Source organism: Eumetopias jubatus, unplaced genomic scaffold (assembly GCF_037043125.1).
Source record: "Eumetopias jubatus isolate StellerSeaLion01/CBP00866 unplaced genomic scaffold, mEumJub1_p1.0 scaffold_4, whole genome shotgun sequence".
Taxonomy (NCBI): Eukaryota; Metazoa; Chordata; class Mammalia; order Carnivora; family Otariidae; genus Eumetopias; species Eumetopias jubatus.
Window position 1 is genome coordinate 47721662 of NW_028274810.1, and position 21592 is coordinate 47743253.

At 34.7% G+C, this 21592-nt stretch overlaps 1 protein-coding gene across 2 annotated transcripts in view; it reads left to right on the forward strand.

Moving 5' to 3' along the window:
- Window positions 1–316: 316 nt before the first annotated feature.
- Window positions 317–21592, forward strand: part of NEGR1 (neuronal growth regulator 1) — an 851501-nt gene continuing 830225 nt past the window's right edge. For both annotated transcript variants that reach the window (XM_088022967.1, XM_028102558.2), the window contains exon 1: window positions 317–492. In XM_088022967.1, coding sequence (XP_087879093.1) covers window positions 317–492 — 176 coding nt within the window. The remainder of the gene's footprint in view (window positions 493–21592) is intronic.

The window sequence follows — 21592 nt, forward strand, 5'->3', positions numbered from 1 at the left end:
GAGGTGTAGTGTGGTGCCAGGGGGTGGGAGGGGAGGGAGGGAGGGAAAGCGAAGAGAAGGAGGAGGGGAGGCAAAAAAAGAGAGAAACAACAGCCAACAACTAGAGGGGAAAGAAAAAAAAGAAAGAAAGAAAAGAAACCCACCCACCCACCCCCCCAAAAAAAACCCACAAAAAAAGAAAAAAAAAAGAAAAAGGAAAAAAAAAGAGAAAAAAAATCCTGTGGCGCGCCGCCTGGTTCCCGGGAAGACTCGCCAGCACCAGGGGGTGGGGGAGTGCGAGCTGAAAGCTGCTGGAGAGTGAGCAGCCCTAGCAGGGATGGACATGATGCTGTTGGTGCAGGGTGCTTGTTGCTCGAACCAGTGGCTGGCGGCGGTGCTCCTCAGCCTGTGCTGCCTGCTGCCCTCCTGCCTCCCGGCTGGACAGAGTGTGGACTTCCCCTGGGCGGCCGTGGACAACATGATGGTCAGAAAAGGGGACACGGCGGTGCTTAGGTAGGAGGAACGGCGTGCTTTTCGTACTTGTCTCAGTCTTTCTCTCTGTCTCTCTTTCCACCCTTCTTGCTTTTTTTTTTTTTTAACATTGAGTAATAATGCTGGTGGTGATCACCATAAAAAAAAAAAAATAAAAACAAAACCCACACGTCTCAAGAAATCCAGGTGCTGATTCTGCCGGGAGCCTGGCCCCTTTACGCTGGGGCAGGTAGCAAGCTGGACGCGTGATGCTAAAGCACTTTGCTGGAACGCCAAGTAGCCCGGGGATGAGTAAGTGTGAGGTTTAGGAGGGGCAGGTGCCACTTTCAAACTCAATTCACAAGGTCTCTGTTTTACTGTCATGGGTTACTCTTGGAGAGTCCGACAAGTTTATCAGGTTTGTTTCTGTTTTACTCTAGCCTAAGCGACTTTTTCAAAACTGCTGGCTCCCTGCTCCATTTATTTTCCCTTTCACTTGGACACTTAGGCTCAATTTCTCCCTCTCCAGCTTTCTTTCTTTCCGCTGATCGTTTTCTCCCCTCTTTTTTCCCTCCTCATTTTTCTTTCCCATTTTCCCACTTCTCTTACTCTCCTTTTCCTCTCTTGCCTCTTTTCATCCTTTTCTTGTTTTCTCTGTAATCTTTCCTCCCTTTCCTATTTTCTCCACATGTTTATCTTCACCACTCTGATTTCTGATTCTGTTTAGCCCCCTTTTCTCCACTCTTCACCTCTCCGCATTCCTTCTCTTCCTTTTTCATGTCCCTGTTCTGTGATCTTGGCTTCCCTTTTCTGAGTCACATTTCCCACCCTTCTCCCCATGTCCTTTCCCATCACCGTCACATACACACGCATGTTCCCTCTGAACCCTTCCAGTACCGTTTTCTCACACTCACAGATCTCTTTCCCTTCAACACACTCACTCACATACTCCGTTTCACATCCTCACACACACTGGCACTTCCGTGCTCTAACAACCACTTTCATGTTCACACTCTCTTTCACTGTTTAAAAGGCACACACTGTCACTCATACATGTGTACACATGGTCCCTCTCTGTTTCTCTTGATCCCTTCTTCCTCCTCTCCTTCTTCCCTCCTTCCATGTTCAGTTTTTCTTTTTCTCACTCTCCCTTCCTCCCTTTTCCCTAGGCTTGAGCACTGAAATGTTTTGTCATTAATGAACATCCACAGCCTGATTTTACCCCTAAGCAACACTGCAGAGTGAGCTTCTGGAAACATTTTTTTCTTGTGAAAATATGAATTGATGATCAGCAGTGCTTAGATCTAAACAAGGCTAAACACCCTTATGCCTTCGTTTCCCATCGCCCTACCTTCTCCCCCCTGACAACCCCCAGCTGACGTACACTTCAAATCTCCCTGAAAGATCTTCTTTCTCTCCACTGGGTGGTAGTTGGCTTGTAAGTGTGGATGCACAAAATCAGTATACATGGCATGTCTAAGGTGACAGAGAGTGGGATAGGTTTCTCTTTGAATTGTGCAACATATTTAAATTTAACGATCTGGAATTTGGGTGTGGTATATGCTTTACATCTTCTGAAACATGTTTAGGACCCAAATTCACTTGGAATACCATTATAATTTCTGATATACACTAATAACTAATATGCTTTCATAATATGTTATCTATGCTGCTGTAAATACAAAATGCCACAGAATGTATACAAAAATAACAATTTGTTATAACTTAGTAAAATACCTTTTCATTGCTGGTAAAAGCTATGAACTCTGTGTCCCATAGAGGATATAAACCAAACCCACATTTATGTTCTTTATATTAAGTTTGTTTTGGAAGTTTGAACAACAGTGGTAAGCATGAAGCTCTACCTTCAGAGGCTGCAAACTCAGATCATGGGAGCTGCAATCTGTGTCTGTGTGGCAGCATATTGCTTATTTGTAATGAGCATGAACATTTTCAACCTAAAGGGTTTGATACACTACTTGCCTTTGGGTGATTTATCTTGGCATTTTGTTTCTAATGAATCTAATACATGGTATAGCTGATTAAAATATCTGGAACCATATTCTGCTTCTAGGAGACCTAGGTTTAGTTCTCTCATTGCTTACAATAGTGAAGCTTCTCTAGCTATTGGGGGCAATATCTTTCCAGTGTTGTTGCTTTGGTGCAGTCCTTGTTTACTTGTGTACACTGTAACACATCCACTGAGATGCTTTATCCTGACTTCTGTAATATCTTAATTAGGAAACTTTTGACTCTTAAACTTTTTAAAAAAGAATAAAATCTCTATCTCTTCTAAGTGACGTTTCTACCAATTACAGTGTTTATTTTTTTTAATAACCAGAATAATTTCTTCTCATATGAAACAGAAGTCTGATCTGCATTACTTTTTACCCAGTGTAATTTGCTTATAGTAATTCTGTAATTCTCTAGGGACTATCCCACTTTTTATTTTTATACATTGTCCATAGGTTTTTAAACTATTTTAATATCTGTGTTTATAAGAAGTTCTCTCTCTGTTAAAAATTGTTAAATTGTATCAGTTATTTTTCTTGACTCTTCTTCTGCATCTGGTATTTGCTCTCTTTACACCAATATAGACAGAGCTTGAGGACAAATTGAGTGTGTAAGTCAGGTGCCACATTTTTCATCAAAAGTAATGTCACAGTTATATTTTATGTTTTTACATTGGAGACTTAGAATTAAATTTGATGTTACTCTCTAAATCATTAGGAAACAAAACAAAACAAAATTTACCTTCAAACATACAACCCCTCCCATCAAAGTACAAAAATCGGGTGCTCAAGAGAACACTTTACTGAATTACATGATATCATTTAGTAAGTTTTACCCACTATACTACTCTATTTTTAATTTAACACATTCCTCAGTATCTCTAATAAAGAGCAAATAGTGGTATAACAGTTATCAAATAACTTTAAGAGCTAAAGGCCTGAAAGTGCAAACATGTCAGTCAGTGACTCTGTTGCTTGTGGTTACATTAATGAAATAGAAGTGTAAAAGTCAAATGATACATTGCTATCTCCTAAATGCCAGAATATCTGTTTTAGAGAAAAAAGAAATAAAGGAAAACAAAACTTCCCTTAAGTGGCATTATAATACAACAGGGAAATCATTCTGTGATCTACTAACTATATCTATCATTTTACAAATCATCTTCTCTGTTTAGCTTAAATAGTGGACTTAGAATGAAATTCCTTTTAATTATTGCAGCTTTCTTATCATTTTAAATTTACTTTTAAGGTTAGTGAAGCAATATATTAAGTATCAAAATTTCCCTTACTCCTGGTAATATTATTCACTGATAAATCTCTGAAGGATTCACTTGAGCTATTTGGACCTTCTTGATAGAGTATTTAATGATGCATCTATTCAATATAGAACATTTGGTACCTCTTTTACTTAAACTTTGGATTTCAATACATTCATGTATGTCTTTGAATACATTGTAATTTGCTATAGACACAAATTAATGCTTTCATTAACTTATTAAATATTGACTTCAATTGCTACTATGTTTAGTACATATTAGTAGTTTATGCCCAGCAAAATTTGTTAATCTGCCTATGGAGAAATTAACTTTTTCTCCAGTCTTCAAATTGCATTTTGTAGTACACGGAAGATAGGAGTTAATGTTTCGTGGGGTGACATAGCAAAGAACAGAAGATGCTAGAACCACATTGGTCACATTTCAGGACCTTCTGTTTCTAGACCTGGAGAATCAAGGGAAACATAATAATGCTCTGGATCAATACATAAATTTCAGATGACTTTTAAAATGTAGTTTTGCATCACTTTAGTGTGACTCAGTTGTTTTATTCTTACCATATGAACAAACAGTTATATTAGCATGTCCAAAATGTTTAATATTCTTTGGAAACAATACAGGGAACATCCTCATTTATATCCTCTTAGTGACTGAACATTTTTTTAAACACATGTCATTTTTAAGCTAATTCTTTCAAACTGTTTCTACTTCAGCTCTTCTGTATGAATTTTGTACATTTTAAGCCGCCTTCCTGATATGAATTCAAAATATCCTATTCTGTACTTGTCATGCTTTAATCAAAGAAAGGAAGAGAGATTCTTTTCTTAAATGTGATATCTTCTTTTACCTTAGCAAAGTTGAACACAACTCTGTCATTTTAATAGAATAGGTTTGAATGGGAGTTATATATGAGATCCCAATATGATATTGTAATAAGAGGGACAATTTTTGCTTACAGCAGAGAACATAGAGCACATTTCCACAGAAGATATTTTCATTGGAAGCCACAAAACTTTTACAAGTAGACTTATAAGTGGATATGATAAGTATTTATCACTTCTCAGAACTATTTATCTAAAACATTGGCCTTTTGATTAGACTACATTAATTAGTTTTGTTTTGAAATGTATGCTATTGGATGTAAGAAAGTAAAGGATTTACTTTCTTACAGAAAATTTACAGAATTACCTATAGCAGTAGAAATCAATTGTGCTGTACTTTTGGAATATCATCAGATTGTCTCACATTGTCTATTGAGTCATTCCTACACATTGATGCATTACATATTTCAAATACGTTGTTTAAATATATAGGCATTTTCAATTTAGAACATTAAAGCATTATTTAAAGACCTATATACTTATTCAGTATATGTTGGACAAATATTTTTAAAATTCTGAGTTTTTTTTTTTCCCTTCAAAAAAAGAAGGGGAAATAGATTATCCTACCGAGTCATTTTGGAAAAAATGTGTTCTAGAATACAGAATAAAATGCTACACTGTTGCCTGTAATGATTTGCAATGCTGTTCAATTAGCATGACGTATTACTTGGTATATCTGTTATATTAAAGGAAAATGTAGTTATCTTAAAGTTTTCTAGATAAATTTATTTTGTCTAGCCTTTTTTGTTTAGAAGAATTGATAAACCTATGTGATTGTATAAATCTTTGAACACATTCTTGTTAATGAAGTGCTTATTTTAAATAGATTGGCTTTGAAATTAAATAGCTCCATGGAATAAGTTAATTCTGCAGTATCGGACTTCTGAAGAACTTAGGGAAGTGTTCATACCTTGTTTGTGACAGTTCTGGACCTGATTGAGCAGTCCAATTTTCGTTCATCTACCCTCTGCTAGTGGAGATAGATGGCAGAGCTTATCCCTGAGCCTGCGTTACCCAGGCAGCCATCAGCGTCTGTCTTCATGTTGTGTGGTTGCCCAATAGAGGGTAGTTTTGGGAAAAGGGATTACATGATGAGTCTGACTCTACAGTGTTTCTCCCCTCCTCAGTACTTTGGGCAGTGTCCCAGTGTCTCCATCTCCCACTGGGACCTCTTTCTTTCATCTTCTACCAGATAACTTGCTCTTGGGCTTCTGTTTACACTCTCATCTCTTTGTTCTTCTCTCTTAGGAACAGTAGTGGCTTCCTGCTGTTCGAACTCCTGGATAAAACAATCCATTACCTATACTGCTCCTCAGCTTTTCTACACACTTTGCAAATAATTTCTTTCATTACATCCCCTGTTGTAAATATCCAGAGTGTTTTAAGTTTTGCTGGTGGAACCCTGATTGATATATAGTGAAAGGTAATAATTTTAGTGATTTTAATTATATTTGATTAAATGACTGCTTTGCCCATGGCCCCATAAATGTTGCTTACCAGCACTGGGTGGGTATAATAGCTGTTGAGGGAGACATGCATAGAAGTTAAACCATAACGACATTGGGGCATATTACAAAGAAGAAAAATGGATTTATTTTCCCACACCCAGATTATGGTGAGAATAATAAACCAAATGTGTAAATATTTAATTAAATATTCATTGATTAATAATATTTGAGTAAATAATGTTGCTAAGGGTGGGAAAATAAAGAAGTTGATGAATAAATATTGGCAAGACTCAGTAATTATGTATCTTTTTTTTTTGACTGAGCAAAAGAAAAGGAGGGCTAAACTCTGTGGATATGGGATCAGAATGCTGAGATAATAGCTACAGAGTTGCCTATTGAAATCAATAGGAATTAAAGGCCTTTCTTTTATGTAACTTAATACCTGAGGAGCTAATCAAAATTTCCAGTTTCTTATGAAGTATATGGTCATAACAATGCCCATGATTCTAGTATTTGGCCACTGTTGGAATTAGTCTCTCAAGCCATTTGGGCCTTTTGATTAGAGATCAAATCACTTGGGGCACCTGGGTGGCTCAGATGGTTAAGCGTCTGCCTTTGGCTCAGGTCATGATCCCAGGGTCCTGGGATTGAGCCCTACATTGGGTTCCTGACTCAGTGGGGAACCTGCTTCTCTCTCTCCCTCTGTCTCTCCCCCTGCTCATGCTCTCTCTCTCTGTCTCAAATGAATAAATAAAAAAAATAAAAAAATAAAAAAAAGACATCAAATCACTTTTCTATCATATTCAAAATGACATAAATCAAGACATTGTAAACATCATGTAACTTACATAGAAGAGCTAAGGGAACAACAAGTTGTTGTTTTTTTCCCCCTTCTTAACTGAGTGTTAGATCATGTGGCAACCTTCCTTTAACTTCACCAAAATACTTTCTAAAGGCATTGCCTTGGTGTCTGGCTACAATGTAATTAAGCACTCACCGTAAAGTCTACTTTTGGTATATTTCTCCGTGTTTTTGCAAGAAAGACAGTAATTTAAAACAATCATTAATGAAATGACCATCTCTCAAGGATGTTCAACAGAGGATTTTGAATTGGGAGGGAAGTTGGACTTAATTGATCTCTGCCATGCCATCCTTTTAATAGTTTTGCTGATCCATTATAGATTGTCATTGACACTTCCTATGTATAAGAGAAAATAAAACTTACTGCTCTTTCTTTCCTAGGAGCATCATATTACCTGCCTTTTGGCTTTTGTAGAGGGAATTTTAAGTTGGGTCACATGCTCTTTGTCAGGTATTTTGTGTGTTTCAAATGCACCAGTGGAAACAAGAACTTCCTATACTCTTAGAGAGTTAAAATTTAGGATTTTCCTACATGGTCATAATCATTATAAAATTGGGTTTCAATTAGTCCCCTGTATCTAAAAATGTAATACCATTTGAAAGATATTGAAGAAATTTAATAATAGCAAAAAGTTCTTTGATGTTTTGTTAAAATATACTTTCTGTTCTTTGCTGGAACAAAGAACTTTTTGTCCATCTTTAATGGACAAAATAGCTGGGTGTGTAAGCACTATGACTCTTGTTCATCTCTTCCTAGGGCCTTAACACAGAACCTTACGTTTATCAGGCTAACATCTACTATTTTTTAGTTAATCAATAAATTTTTTTATTATGTTAATCACCATACATTACATCATTAGTTTTTGATGTAGTGATCCATGAGTCATTGTTGGCGTATAACACCCAGTGCTCCATGCAGAGCGTGCCCTCTTTAATACCCATTACCAGGCTAACCCATCCTCCCACCCCCTCCCCTCTAGAACCCTCAGTTTGTTTCTCAGAGTCCATCGTCTTTCATGGTTCGTCTATGTTAAAAAAAAAAAGAATAAGATAGCAGGAAGGTAACATCTACTATTTTTTATATTAATGATTCCATGGAAGGATAAGTGAAGGGATAAAGGTGTTTGTGCTTTAGTTTATTAATTGTTTCACATTTTAATAGTTGTAATATATTTAATACTGTGTTGGATCTGCATATCTATAGTGATTAAGTACTTTTTATTGAATCCATATATCACAAATCTCTGCCTTAAGTAATTCCTGCGGAAATCCTACTGGGTTAAGACACATACATTGGAATCATTCAGTGTCTTTTAATTGAAGGACACAACCTACTGGTGGGTCTTGAAGAAATTTTTTAAATTAAATGTACTAAGTAGAGTAGAAGGCATTATATGTAGTAAAGGTAAGTATTGTTTGATAAAACTTTTATTTTGTGTGTGTGTGCACATGTGCGTGCATGCATATGCTCTGTCAAGATTTTAGATGTATTTCTTACTGAGCGTTTCAGCAGGGAAAGTTTGAAATGCAATGGTATGGTTGTAAAATTTTAAATTGTAGTTATAATTTTAAGAAGATCAAAGAGTTTAAGTTATATAGTAAGGTTTTTGCCATTTGCAATTATAATCACCAGATAAGGACAGTTCAAAATAGTAATATGTCTATTGTGACCTAACATTTTTTCTGTTTCTACCTCAACTCATGAGCCTCTTCTTCCTTTCTCCTAAGGTTTCAATTAAATCAAATCAATAAAGATACAGAGGTAGAGAGAAATGGCTATTTGCTATGGACAAATAACTCTCATTTGAAAAGTAGCTATATGCCCCAAACCTGAGCAGAACTTTTATATCATTCTAACCATCTCCCAGAGGTAGGTCAACAGTACTTTATAAGCCACAGGGTATTGATACTAGCTGATAGAATTTTAATGTGGTCATATGGCTTTGATTTATAATGTTGAAGAGGTTATCTATTAGCATAGTGGTTTCTAAGCCATATCAAGTTCTGAATCCTGACAGAGGACCTTTGATGCTCTCAAGCAACCAGCTGGCATGGGAATTGGTCTTTTAATCACTTTCTCTAGGAAAAGGGAAATATAGGAAAGGAGGAATTTGGCAGTGTTGCCAGCATTAAGTGTTGTTCTTTTGAACAGTAGCCAATGCATTATACTTTCCAGATAGCTGGTAATTTGTTCAATTTAAGGAAGATGTTTATAACCCTTTTTGGTCTAGAACTAAATTGTTCTTTAGTGAGTTTCACTAAGTTGTTTGGACACGGGTCCAGTGCCCATGCTCATGCTACAAGATAGGGTTTCTTTAAAGTTATAGCTATTGCCATAAAGTACCAAAAGGTTTTGCGTGATTTAAAAGGGCCATGGGAAGAGATGATGGACTCTGAAAAACAAACTGAGGTTTCTGGAGGGGAGGAGGGTGGGGGGATGGGTTAGCCTGGTGATGGGTATTAAAGAGGGCACATTCTGCATGGAGCACTGGGTGTTATGAACAAACAATGAATCAAGGAACAGTACACCAAAACAAATTATGTAATATATGGTGATTAACATGACAATAAAAAAATTAAAAAAAAAGGGCCATGGGAAAAATGTGTACTGTTGTCTTAAGAAACCCCTTTCCTCTCATGCAACTAAATTAAATTTAGAGATATTAAAAGGATTTAAGAGACATTGTGAACAGAATTGCTATAATCAGAAGGCAAGAGTATTGTTTGTACATTCTCTGCAATAACATTATATACTATTGTATTGAGATATTAAATGAATAAATCAAAGGAATCATAATGTTTTCTTAATCTTATAGATAACATACTTCTTATAGGAGAACATCTTTAGATAATATTTGATTTATAAGTAACCTGTTTTCAGTTAATGTCTTGGTAATTGGTCAGCAGGATTGATGGCATCTCTACTGCCTAACATTGCTTGATACAATATTTAGTACTCAAAATCTGGATGTTGACTGATAGAATTGAAGGTGAGAAAGAGGAAGGGGCAAGGGGAGGGAAAGGGGAAGAAGGCAGGAGGAGTGTGTTATGTTATGAGTGACTTCTGTTCAAATTACCTAAAACTTTACATCACTGGGATGACAAAATTAAGCCCATAATTTGTACTATATTACAATAAAAATGATTTAATAATAAAATGATATTTTTATTAAGAAGAGCATGTTGTAATAAATTAATTCCCATGAAAATGAATAAATTTCATTTCATATAATTCATTAGATAATTAGGATAATGCTAAATCTACACCTTTCCCATGATGAAGTGATGTATGTTATACAAACTGAAGTTCTAAAATTATATTTTACATTCAGGTATATGTCTTCCTTCCAAGTTACTAGTTCATTTCTGTTTACTTTAAAAGATAACTAGTAACTCTGGACCTTGGCCTTCAGTGGGGTCAGGGGCTAATTTTTCAGAATACGTTCACAACAGGAAATTATATATAAATCTTTGAATAATCGCTCCCTGGTCTTATTGAGCATATGTCACTGATCGATTTTTTTCTCATACATCATTAATGGTAAATAATAGAAATAAAAAGTTATTTTTGCTTATGTGCAGAGTTTATCTTCTTTTGTAATTGTTTAGTTTCATTGAAACCTGTCATGCTTCGAGGTGTCCAGAATGGGAGTGATGAGAATTTGAGTACCTACTTCTCTAACTACTTACTGGCTACATGACTTTGAACAAATGCCTTACCCTTGATTAGTATGTTCCTAACAGAACTACATGGATTACATGAGATAATACATGTAAAATGCTACCACAGTACCTACCACATAGTAAGCACTACATTTATATTGGCAAATAATTTTATGTTGCTTTTCTTCTCCTAATCTTCATCTGAAATTTATGGCACTATTTACTTACTGATATGATTTTTAAATCATTGCTTCAATTATTTGTGAACCAACAGTACAATATTAGTTGATCATGTATTTTTGCTGTGATTTTGTTAAAATTACATTTGTTAAATAGAACCCCAGGATGTCAGATAGTGATCTGCGGTTAAACAAACAAACAAAACACAAGGAAAACAGAAATAGAGGAGTTTGTTACTCACAGGTGCTGGAGGAGACACATGGCCCACTCCAGGGGCCACATGGGAAGTCTAGGCAGAGAGGGCAGCCACACCTGGAGTACCTGCCTTTATGAGGGTCGATGGGTAGTGTTTGGTGGTTCCTTGGTTCAGAGCCTATTGGTCAATTCTAACCAAAAAGAACAGAGTTTTATCTTAGGCTCCCACAAGGGGAAGATACACAAGGGGAGTCAGGAGACAATGTTGCTCACAAGGACTGCTGGGAAAGTGATATCAGGAACTTGGATTTGCTTATGACACTTCTGGAGATGCACGAGTGAAGGAGCTAGTGTCAGTCAGTCAGTTCAAGGTTCCCGCGTGCCGCTTGGCCACGTGAAATGGATAAGTAGGCAGCGATAGCCTGGAGTAGTTTAGCTAAACTCTTGACGTTCTGTATTTTAAAGACTTTTTTTTTTTTAAGATTTTATTTATTTATTTGACAGAGGGACACAGCGAGAGAGGGAACACAAGCAGGGAGAGTGGGAGAGGGAGAAGCAGTCCTCCCGGTGAGCAGGGAGCCCAATGCCGGCTCGGATCCCAGGACATGGGGATCATGACCTGAGCCGAAGGCAGACACTTAATGGCTGTGCCACCCAGGTGCCCCTAAAGATTCTGTTTAATGGACAGACTTGTGTTTGTTTTTGTTGTTGAGCCTGATAAGCAAATGCAGTAACTTAAATCTGGAAGGAGAAACATACCAAAAGAGGCTTTGCAATTATCAGAGCACTCAATAGCAGAGAAACCACAAATTTTATACTCAACAGACTGATGGTGATTTGACTCACTTAACAGACGTAAGAGACCACTGTAATTGGGTGGTCACATGAAACATTGAGAAAGGGGGAAGAAATGAAAAGAGACAGAAAAGAAGAAATGAAAGATTAGAAAGTACAATGTGATGGCAGTGGAATAGTTAGAGGACTAAGATTAACATTTGTGACAGTTTAGGAGAGCAAAGGTGATAACTGGTGACAACATTGGAATAGTCGATAAGGGAGTGAGAATAAAAAAAAAAAAGCCAACTATGTATTCTGGTTGGGGTAGCAAATAATTATTCAGGATTAGATATGCCCTTATGATTCTTTAGGGCATCTGCATGTTATGCTCAAGACATTACAGTTCAGAAGCAGTCTGTATGGGCAAGAATTTTCCATATATATCACCATTTTATCCATAGACAATAAACTCAGGAGAAGCTCAGAAAATCTGAGTGCTTGCTTTAATTTTGCATATTTGCCAAATGCACAGCAGAATGATTTAGGTTCATAATCATGACGAAGCCATCATCATCATGATTCAGATTCAATAAACAGTCACTGAGTGTCTATATGACGTACTTTCTCAACAATATGCAGTAAGTTATTGCTTTCCCAGTTTTATCACCAAGTAAATTCAGGCTTAGAAAAATGAGTTAACCTGCTCCATGTAAAATGGGTTGTAGCTGAGCCAGAATTGAAATCTAGGTCCTTTTATCCCAAGCCCCATGGCTTTTCTCCTATCTTGTGTCTTTCCTAAGAAAAAGATCAAAACGATTGATAAATTTATTGCTTATTCAGTTACTAAAGTATGTTAAGCACCTGCTGCATTTTACCTACTGAGAAGTCAACACTGCTAAAAAAAAAAAAAAAATCAAGGTGTGTTGTATGTTTGAGGAAAAATGTGAGATTATTTTAAATGAGATTAAATACATAACATATATTGCATAATCAACATTTATTAGATTGGAAAAGAGTGAATTCTTAAAACTATAAATATTATGAAATAAAATCTCTCATCCAATAATGATTTCATCCCTAATTGTTAGAAGCTACTGATAATACAAGAGAAAAAAACAGCTTTTGCATATCATTTAAAGTTAGGCATTATCCATTGCCTACTTCATTGAATCCTCATAACAGCCTTCAATATTTCTATTTTGTAAGTGAAGAAACAAATTCATAGGTGAATAACTTTGTATTTATTTAACTTTTAACTTTAACACAGACAGTAAATGGCATAACCAGGACTTGATCCTAGTGTGTGTGTCTCCAAGGCCCATGCTCATCTTTTTTAAGAAGTTGTAATATTTCTTGGAGCATTTTGACAAAAAGGAGAAGCAGTAGTTGCTTGCTATATTATTCCAAGTTTCCAATTAAATCATTTGAATACTAATTCTGGCATAACTCCAAACAGCTGTACCAAGTTGATTTCAAACCCTCCCTTGAAAAGGGTTAGGCAGCCTAAGGTGTTGAGCACTATTATTTGCCAAAGTAGATGGGAAGATCAAAAAAATTGGAGGACCTATAAAAGATGTTTTTATTCTAATTTCATTAAACATGTCAATGATGTTATTGAATTATATGGTTAATTGTAGTCAGTGAATAAAATGAAACATTGGAACTAGACAGGTTGCCTTTTTCTGCTAGCTGGTAGAAGGACTATATATGGTTTATAGTCTAATTGAATGAAAACTTGTTTTTAATCTGATGCTGTGTAATTGAAGCATCTTCTTTAGTGTGCTTACATTTCCACCTTCTGCAGATTTTACATGTGTACCCAAGAGGAGTTTCATGTTGACTTGCTTTTTGTCTCTCCAGAGATTTCCCAAAATAAAGTCCTATTTTTGTCTTATATAATTCAAGAACATTTTCAACCTGTCTAGACCCGTTCTAACTCTTCCTTCTCTGAATTCCAAATTCCTGCACTTTTCCATTTTATAGTGTTCATTCCATCAATTTTACATTATGGTATATTGTTATATGTTTGAGTCTGCAGAGGAATATAACAGCTACTGTCTTATTTAACAGTCATTTACTTATATTATTGCAAATCCTTCACAGAACTTTGCATATTGCTATTTGCATAGAATATATTTAGTAAATATACTTTCATTGACTCTTCATTTTTCTTCTTTCAGGAATTTGTTTCATATTTTTTCCACTCATATAGTTTTTTCCATAGGGAATATGTTCTTTCAGATAGTCATTCACATATTTTAGAGCATGTATTTGTTGAATCCCCATCAGACACTAGACACTTCCCATGAGTTTGAGCTACAGTCATAAGAGATAAGGTCCCTTCCATTGAATTTACATTATAGTTCAACCTGTATCCTTTAACAGTGTTGTGTAGTGTAAAGAACTTATGTTTAACTTTTTACTTCACCAACTATTAGCCCTGAGACTGATAGTTTCTGAGACTCAGTTTTCTTGTCTGTAAAATGGAAATATTGATCGCTACCCCTGTACTTACTGTAAATCCTAGTAATAAGCCAGTGAATGTGCCCAAAGCAGTATTCTGCACATAGTTGGTGCTCAATATCAGTGTCTTCTCTTTCTCCCTTCCTCATGCTTCCTTTAATACAGCTATAATTTATGGCCAGGACTATCTAGTTGAAGGAATTGTTATGTGTTATATTGTGCCTCCTGTATTCTATTTGTTCCCCAATAACTTCTGAGGCTCACTTATTTTTAATTCAAGGCATCTTTCTGATAATTTGAAAGAAAGGTAGGTTTAACCTGAACATATGATGGCTATCTTATTCATCTTGTTGTTTCTATTTCTTAAACTCATTTTTTTCTTCTGGGATGTTTTCCTTCCTTCATACTGTGCCCTCTTTTGAATACTTTTGAATATGGATTTCTCCCTAAATTTGTTGTCAATTTTTGACGTATTTTGAATGTCCAAGGAAGATTATATTTTCTTCACAATTTCTTCTGTTAGCATAAAAACCTACTTGTCATTATGTGGTTTTTCTAAAATCCTACACTTTTCTCAGTATACATTAGTTATGGTTTTTCTTGGTTGGAATGGTAATATATGTAAGGAACACTTCATAATTATCACCTGGTCCTCTGATTAACAATTTGGAGTTCTTCAGCAAATGATTCTTCATTTAGATAGCACTTCTGTACTTTTGACACTTCATTTTCTGAATTGTTCTGAGCCTCCTACCCCTAATGGAATGGATGACACTTTTCTCTAATCTCAACAATTGATGAGATGATTCTCTGACTTTTCCTGGAGTATTCTAAACATTTTCTTTATATGTGACATACATAATCAATTGGTTTCTGGCAGGGAATATTTAGACTTTTCTATATCACCTAGTTTCAAGTTGCATACAATTGTTTAATGTTTATATGGGGAAATCATTAAAAGGCAAATTCTTGTTAATTTCCTTCATTTACATTAAAATCTCTATTTACTTTTTTTTTCTCCAGTACAGGAATATTGTGCTTTTTCAAATTCATCCTAAACTTTTCAATATCCTCATCGTTTTCCTACTTCTAGCTACTCTCAAAGTGTATTTAGGTTAGGCCCTTAAAAAATAGTGGCATATTTCTTTGAATCATTAAATAAAATTGAATCAGGAAACTGCTTAAGATTAGTTCTGTATAAAATGGGTTAACAACGATAGTATCTAGCCTATTGTAAGAATTAAATAAAGTTTGAGAATTCCATAGCCCCATGTGTGGTACAAAGTAAACAGTAAATAAATGCTAGCTATTAGGATTTTTATAACTATCATTAACAAGAGCCCTTCATTAATAATTTTGGGGATTAGCTGACAGCAGACAAAATCAAGATTCTCTGGTAATGTGCTTACTTCTGTATGATCCAGCATGCTTTAGGGACTTACTTCATGAATTATCCTTTATTTCAGATAGGGCTTTTCACTATTGCCTCCCCTTTTGTGGGATTTTCTTTTCCTTATCAATTGATTTTCCAAAATGGCTTTTCAGTAATTTTCAAGTTCTATTCATTTTCTAAACTTAGCCTAATGCTAATTTTTTCATGGAACCTTCATTAATTGCTTGGAATTGAAATATTGAAAGCAAAAATTTAAACACATGGATATATTTCTATGTATCCCCAAATTTATGTATCCAAATATATATATATATGTATCTGCATATTTATTTCCTTCATGACTTTGTAAGTCTAGTTACCTTGCATTAATATTGGATTTAACAAAATGAGTTTAGTGAAAATAAGCAGTTCTTTCCTTGAATTTTAGTTATTTTTATACATGTTTTATGAAATACCTCTACCCCACTCTAGATCGTGGAAAGGCAGAATTGTTACCTTAATTGCCTTTGTGTCCCTAAGGCCTAGAACAGGCTTGGTGAGTTGATCAATGTGGAAATGAGTAAATGAATCCAAAAAAATTAGTTTCTCACAATAGAGTCATTGCATGTTTGGTTTGGGAGTTATATATATATGAAATACATGTGTATTTTTAATTTGTCAATTTACTTTAATTTGCTGTTAATTAACATTTTTACTTAAGTCCCACTTGGAGTACATGTTAAGGTGACTATGTATCTATTATCTCCATTTCTTAGTGTTCATTTTAGTGTTATATCAATCACGAGAAATTTTGTGAGGTAGGGGGACATATTTACCCTGTGAATATCACTGCCATACCCCCAGAAAATGTTAATATCAATAACATGATGATATGGTAACATAGATGGGAAATATTTTCAACAAAGATCATCTCAAGAATTATGCAATGTGTGTGTGTTTTTTTTAATGTAACACTACCTAAAAATAAGGTTTTGGGGGATTTTTTTTTTTTTTTGGTATTTGATTAAGTAAAATCACTTGAATTCTAGACTGAAGGGTGCTATAGTGTTTTTCCCTTCAAATTTTTTTTTCTTTTTTGAGTAGAGGCTCATAAAATAGGATATCCAAAGTGGGGAGGAAGAATTAAGTTCCAGGCTTATGGGACCAAATATATGTAAGGGTGGGAGAATTGTGAAGTATGGTGTGTCATGATAATGATGATAATGCTTATGATTTCTATAGCCAGGTGTGAAAATAATTTTAAAATTCATAAAATTAGGAAGGAAGCTCTTTGGAGGTTTTCCAGATATCTTAGAAGTTCCCAATGGGTATACTTATTATTACCTGCCTTAGAGATTGAAGAAACAGATCTTAGTTTGGTTTTAAAGATAAAGAACTTTTGGTTTCTGATGCTGTAGTATATATCACCAAATATTCAGTGAGACATTTGATAAATAGTTTATTTGATTGTTTTACATTTCTAGAATTACTCTTAACCACTGACTTGTTATGCCCAGTAAATTACAGACATACTTTCGGATAATAATTAGTTTATAATAGTTAAATTAGATTGTGGCATTAATATCTCAGGTATATTCCTTAGAAAAAACTCAATAGAAGAGGTTTGATGTCTTTTAAGATTAAATGGGAATATTGAAGCTGATCACCTTTAGTACCCAAAAGCTAATTAAAATTAAAGGCTAACAAAAATTATCTTCTTAATGGAAGAGTCCACTTATTATCTATTTGAAATTCTTTTATTTTGGTATAAACATATAGGTTGGTAGTCAAACAGGCAAACAGCTATTGTCAGTCAAATTAATTAAAACGAAAATATTGTCCAAGAGTAGATTTAATTTTGTGTGGAGAAAAAATTTGACATTTAAAGTTACATAAATTATAATGGTGTAGTTATATAAATTTTGATTAAGAAAAATGTTATATTATGTACAGTTATTGAACTATTTTATGAAGAAATGACAATTGAGTATTTAAAATTTACTTGGCATGGTAGTTTATTTAACGAATTATAAATTTATTGGATTAACATAAATGCTTTTAAAACAGACAAATATATAAAGTAAGTTCTTGCTAATGGTCTTCCATTTATAGGAAAATTAGACTTTGGTACATTTTTTCAAATTTTCCTTTGTGTTCAATAAGAGTTTTCTTTTTTTTTAAGATTTTATTTATTTATTTGACAGAGAAACACAGCGAGAGAGGGAACACAAGCAGGGGGAGTGGGAGAGGGAGAAGCAGGCTTCCCGCTGGGCAGGGAGCCCGATATGGGGCTCGAGCCCAGGACTCTGGGATTGTGACCTGAGCCGAAGGCAGACGCTTAATGGCTGAGCCACGCAGGTGCCCCCAATAAGAGTTTTCTTTTTTTTTTTTAAGATTTTATTTATTTATTTGACAGAGAGAGACACAGCTAGAGAGGGAACACAAGCAGGGGGGGTGGAGAGGGAGAAGCAGGCTTCCCACGGAACAGGGAGCCCGATGCGGGGCTCGATTCCAGGACGCTGGGATTATGACCTGAGCTGGAGGCAGACGCTTAATGACTGAGCCACCCAGGCGCCCCCCCAATAAGAGTTTTCTAAGAATAAATAAGATATCAGCATTTTAAATGGTGATTCCTTCAATCCCAAAAAAGTTTATACATTAGTAAACATTTTACTGGTTCAGGTACTATCTATATTTACTGTCATTAAGAATAACTGATCTATTTAAGTATTATAGATATAATTTATTTTTTCAAAAATTTAATTTGAAAATTTTAAATATTGGGCGCCTGGGTGGCTCAGTTGGTTAAGCGACTGCCTTCGGCTCAGGTCATGGTCCCGGAGCCCTGGGATCGAGTCCCACATCAGGCTCCCGGCTCAGCGGGGAGCCTGCTTCTCCCTCTGACCTTCTCCCCTCTCATGCTGTTTCTCTCTCTCTCTCTCAAATAAATAAATAAAATCTTTAAAAAAAAGAAAATTGGAAAAAAAAAGAAAATTTTAAATATTGGCTGTAGAACTATTTGTTCTCCATATATTATTTTACTTTGAATAATAAAAAAATATTGTGGGATGATGGATATCAGGAAATGAAAATGTTGTAATTGCCAAAATTATACTTAATCATTTAGTATTAATTTTTCTACACTTAAAAGCCTTTAATGTAGACTCTCTGGCTATTTAATAATAGACTATAAATAATCCCAATAAAGTAGAAATCAAAATATGATTGTAAATATATCTTATAAATTTTGAATTAAAGTTTAAACATGTTTATTTCATACTTAAAAATAATAATTGTATTTTGAGTGTTGTATTGTTTATATATTATCTTAAATATCGCAACATCCTCATGGGGGAAGCAGGACCAGTGTTAAAATTCCAGTTTTACAAAGGAATAAACACAAGTTTAGATGTTTAAAGACTTGTTGGTTATGAATAGTTACAATGTCTTTTCAAACTGAAGCTCAGTCTGAGTTCTTGCCCAATGCATTTTTATTCATATTACTGATTACATGAACTACTCAATGTTATGGATTTTATCTTATTTTTCAGGGGCTCCAGAACATTTGGTGTGGGCCTCCATATTGAATATACCTATCATAACTAGTGATATCTCTAACTTCCACTATTTTGTGCTCCATTTCCCATCACACTTTACCCTATCCCACAAAATAAATGTGTGTCGAGTAAATAATGGAAACATCTAAGAAGAAATAAAATCACTCGAAGAAAAGAAAATAAAGAATACTGGAGTGAAAATTAATGTTTCCCCACTGTTACATTATAGCCATTCTCTTTTGTCATTATTGCCATGTTTTTTATTTTGCTTTGATACCTTCTTCCCTTCACTCTGTACCCCAAGAAAAGAAAGTACCAGGAGATGGTGAATATGTCTATAATGCCAGTTCTTTAGCTAGTTATTCCATGGAGAAATTATGTTACCATCTCGCTTAATTTGGGGCATAGAGGTAGAAGGAGAAAATTCTTTGCAGAAAGAAGTACCAGTGATTCAAGAGAGAGAGAGAACAGATTTTTAAAGTAAAGAGAACTTTAAATGCTACAGCATCTTTTTTTTTTTCCTGTTTTGTTTTCACTAGATATATTCATCGCAAATTTTTTTAAAAATATATTATTTAAGGTTGTTTTTATTAAGCATATATTTAACAACAGATTTTCTTTCCCTTTTAATTAAAAAACAAAACAATACTACTTAAATATAGAAAACACGGAACATTCCTTGTGGAGAAATAAAACATCCAATTTGCATAGATAATTTCCAATAGTAAGGTAATAGAGGACTTTGATCAGTTTTGATCAGAATGTCCCCAAATGGTGTCATGGGGAAAGCTAATCTATCCAATGTTAATACAAAAGAAGTTCTTTTAGTTGACCTATATATGATGAACACTCTTTATTTCCTCTAAAAATTTCCACCTGGTGCCTACAGCATGCAATAACTTCTCTTTAATGTGTACTTGAACATTTCTTTGTCAGTTGAATTCTGAGGTTAGCAGAATTGGTTAAAATATGTGTGATGAAAAAGAGTTTTGTTCCTACAAAAACAATGTTGAATGCTTTGAAAATACTTGATAAAGGCAATCGTTAAAAGTAATTATGTTTAACTAGATGTAGCTGGAGTAACTGTAAAATATTTGTAGGAAAATAATTAAAATTTACTTGCATTCTACACTGAGAATGCTTAACAAGTATCTTTAAATTCTTATTCCACTTTGAAGAACCAGAAACTGAAAGTCTGATAATCTTCATTAGAGCATTATGTGGTACAAGAGAGGTAGTGTGATATTTTAGTGAGTAGTCATTTTTGTTAACAAAAGAAGTTTACTCAATCTTTTAAGACCGGTATATGAAGATACATTTTTAAGTGAAAACAAAATATGTAGGGTATGCATATAATAAAATTACTTTTTGATTAACTGATCAATATGATCTTATTTTATAAGATGTTTCTAAAGATTTTGCTATGAAGAATAATTTTAGAAGCCAATGTCTTCAAATAATGTGCCCCTAGCTATCAAATGAAGCACATACCTTTACTCCATATTCTTGGAGAGAGATTAAAATGACATTTTAAAATTGATATTTATAAAGGATAAAATAAACTATATGCCTCTTACTCTTTGAGGGGAGGTGATAATCATGATTTATTTATTGATAAACTAGTATTTCTTGAGCACAGAGTATATGATGGCATTATTCTAGGTTTCTGAGATTCATTAAGACAAAAAAAATCCTCAATGATATTATAATCTGGCAGTAAACCAATTGTGATAGAAAAATAACTAGAGAAGAAAACAGCTTTCCTCATAAGGAGGAAAGAAATGGACACTTAGTATTCTCCCTGGATATTCAACCTGCATATCTCCTCAGGCTACACAAAAAGTAAATGTTTTTGAGCTTGCACTTCAGGAGAACTTTTAGTGCTATTAGGATTGAGGGGAGGTCATAGCCTCATCTCCCAAATCTTCACCACTTTGTCCTTTATAGACCCCATTATTTTCACATATAGTGTTACACTTGATTTTCCCAACTTTCTGGTAGGTTAGGGAAATAGTATTCTAACATATCTGTTGTCATTTAGGTCTCAGCTTAAAAGACATCTATCTCTTCTGGAGGCTGCCCTGCCATCCCGTCTGGGGTAGACCTCTGGTCAAGCATGACTGGCTTTGGACATGACATGCCTATTTCCCCTATCTAATATGCTCTTTCATATGTTGTATTAATTGTTTTTCTCCTGCTACTTTTATGTAAGAGGGTGTGTGTGGGGGGGACCTTGCATGCTTTCTGCCAAGCTTTATCTCCAGGGCTGTAGTATTCCCTGACCTCAGTCGGTGCTCGATAAGGTTTTACTGACAATAAAATCTAAGTTTTAGAAACAAGACTTTTTTTAACTGAAAGCTTCTCACTATATAACATGACAATGTTAACTATTCATTTTACCAAATATGTACTTTTACCAAAACCATTTTATCTTGGATTTTTTTTTCTTCTGAGAAGTA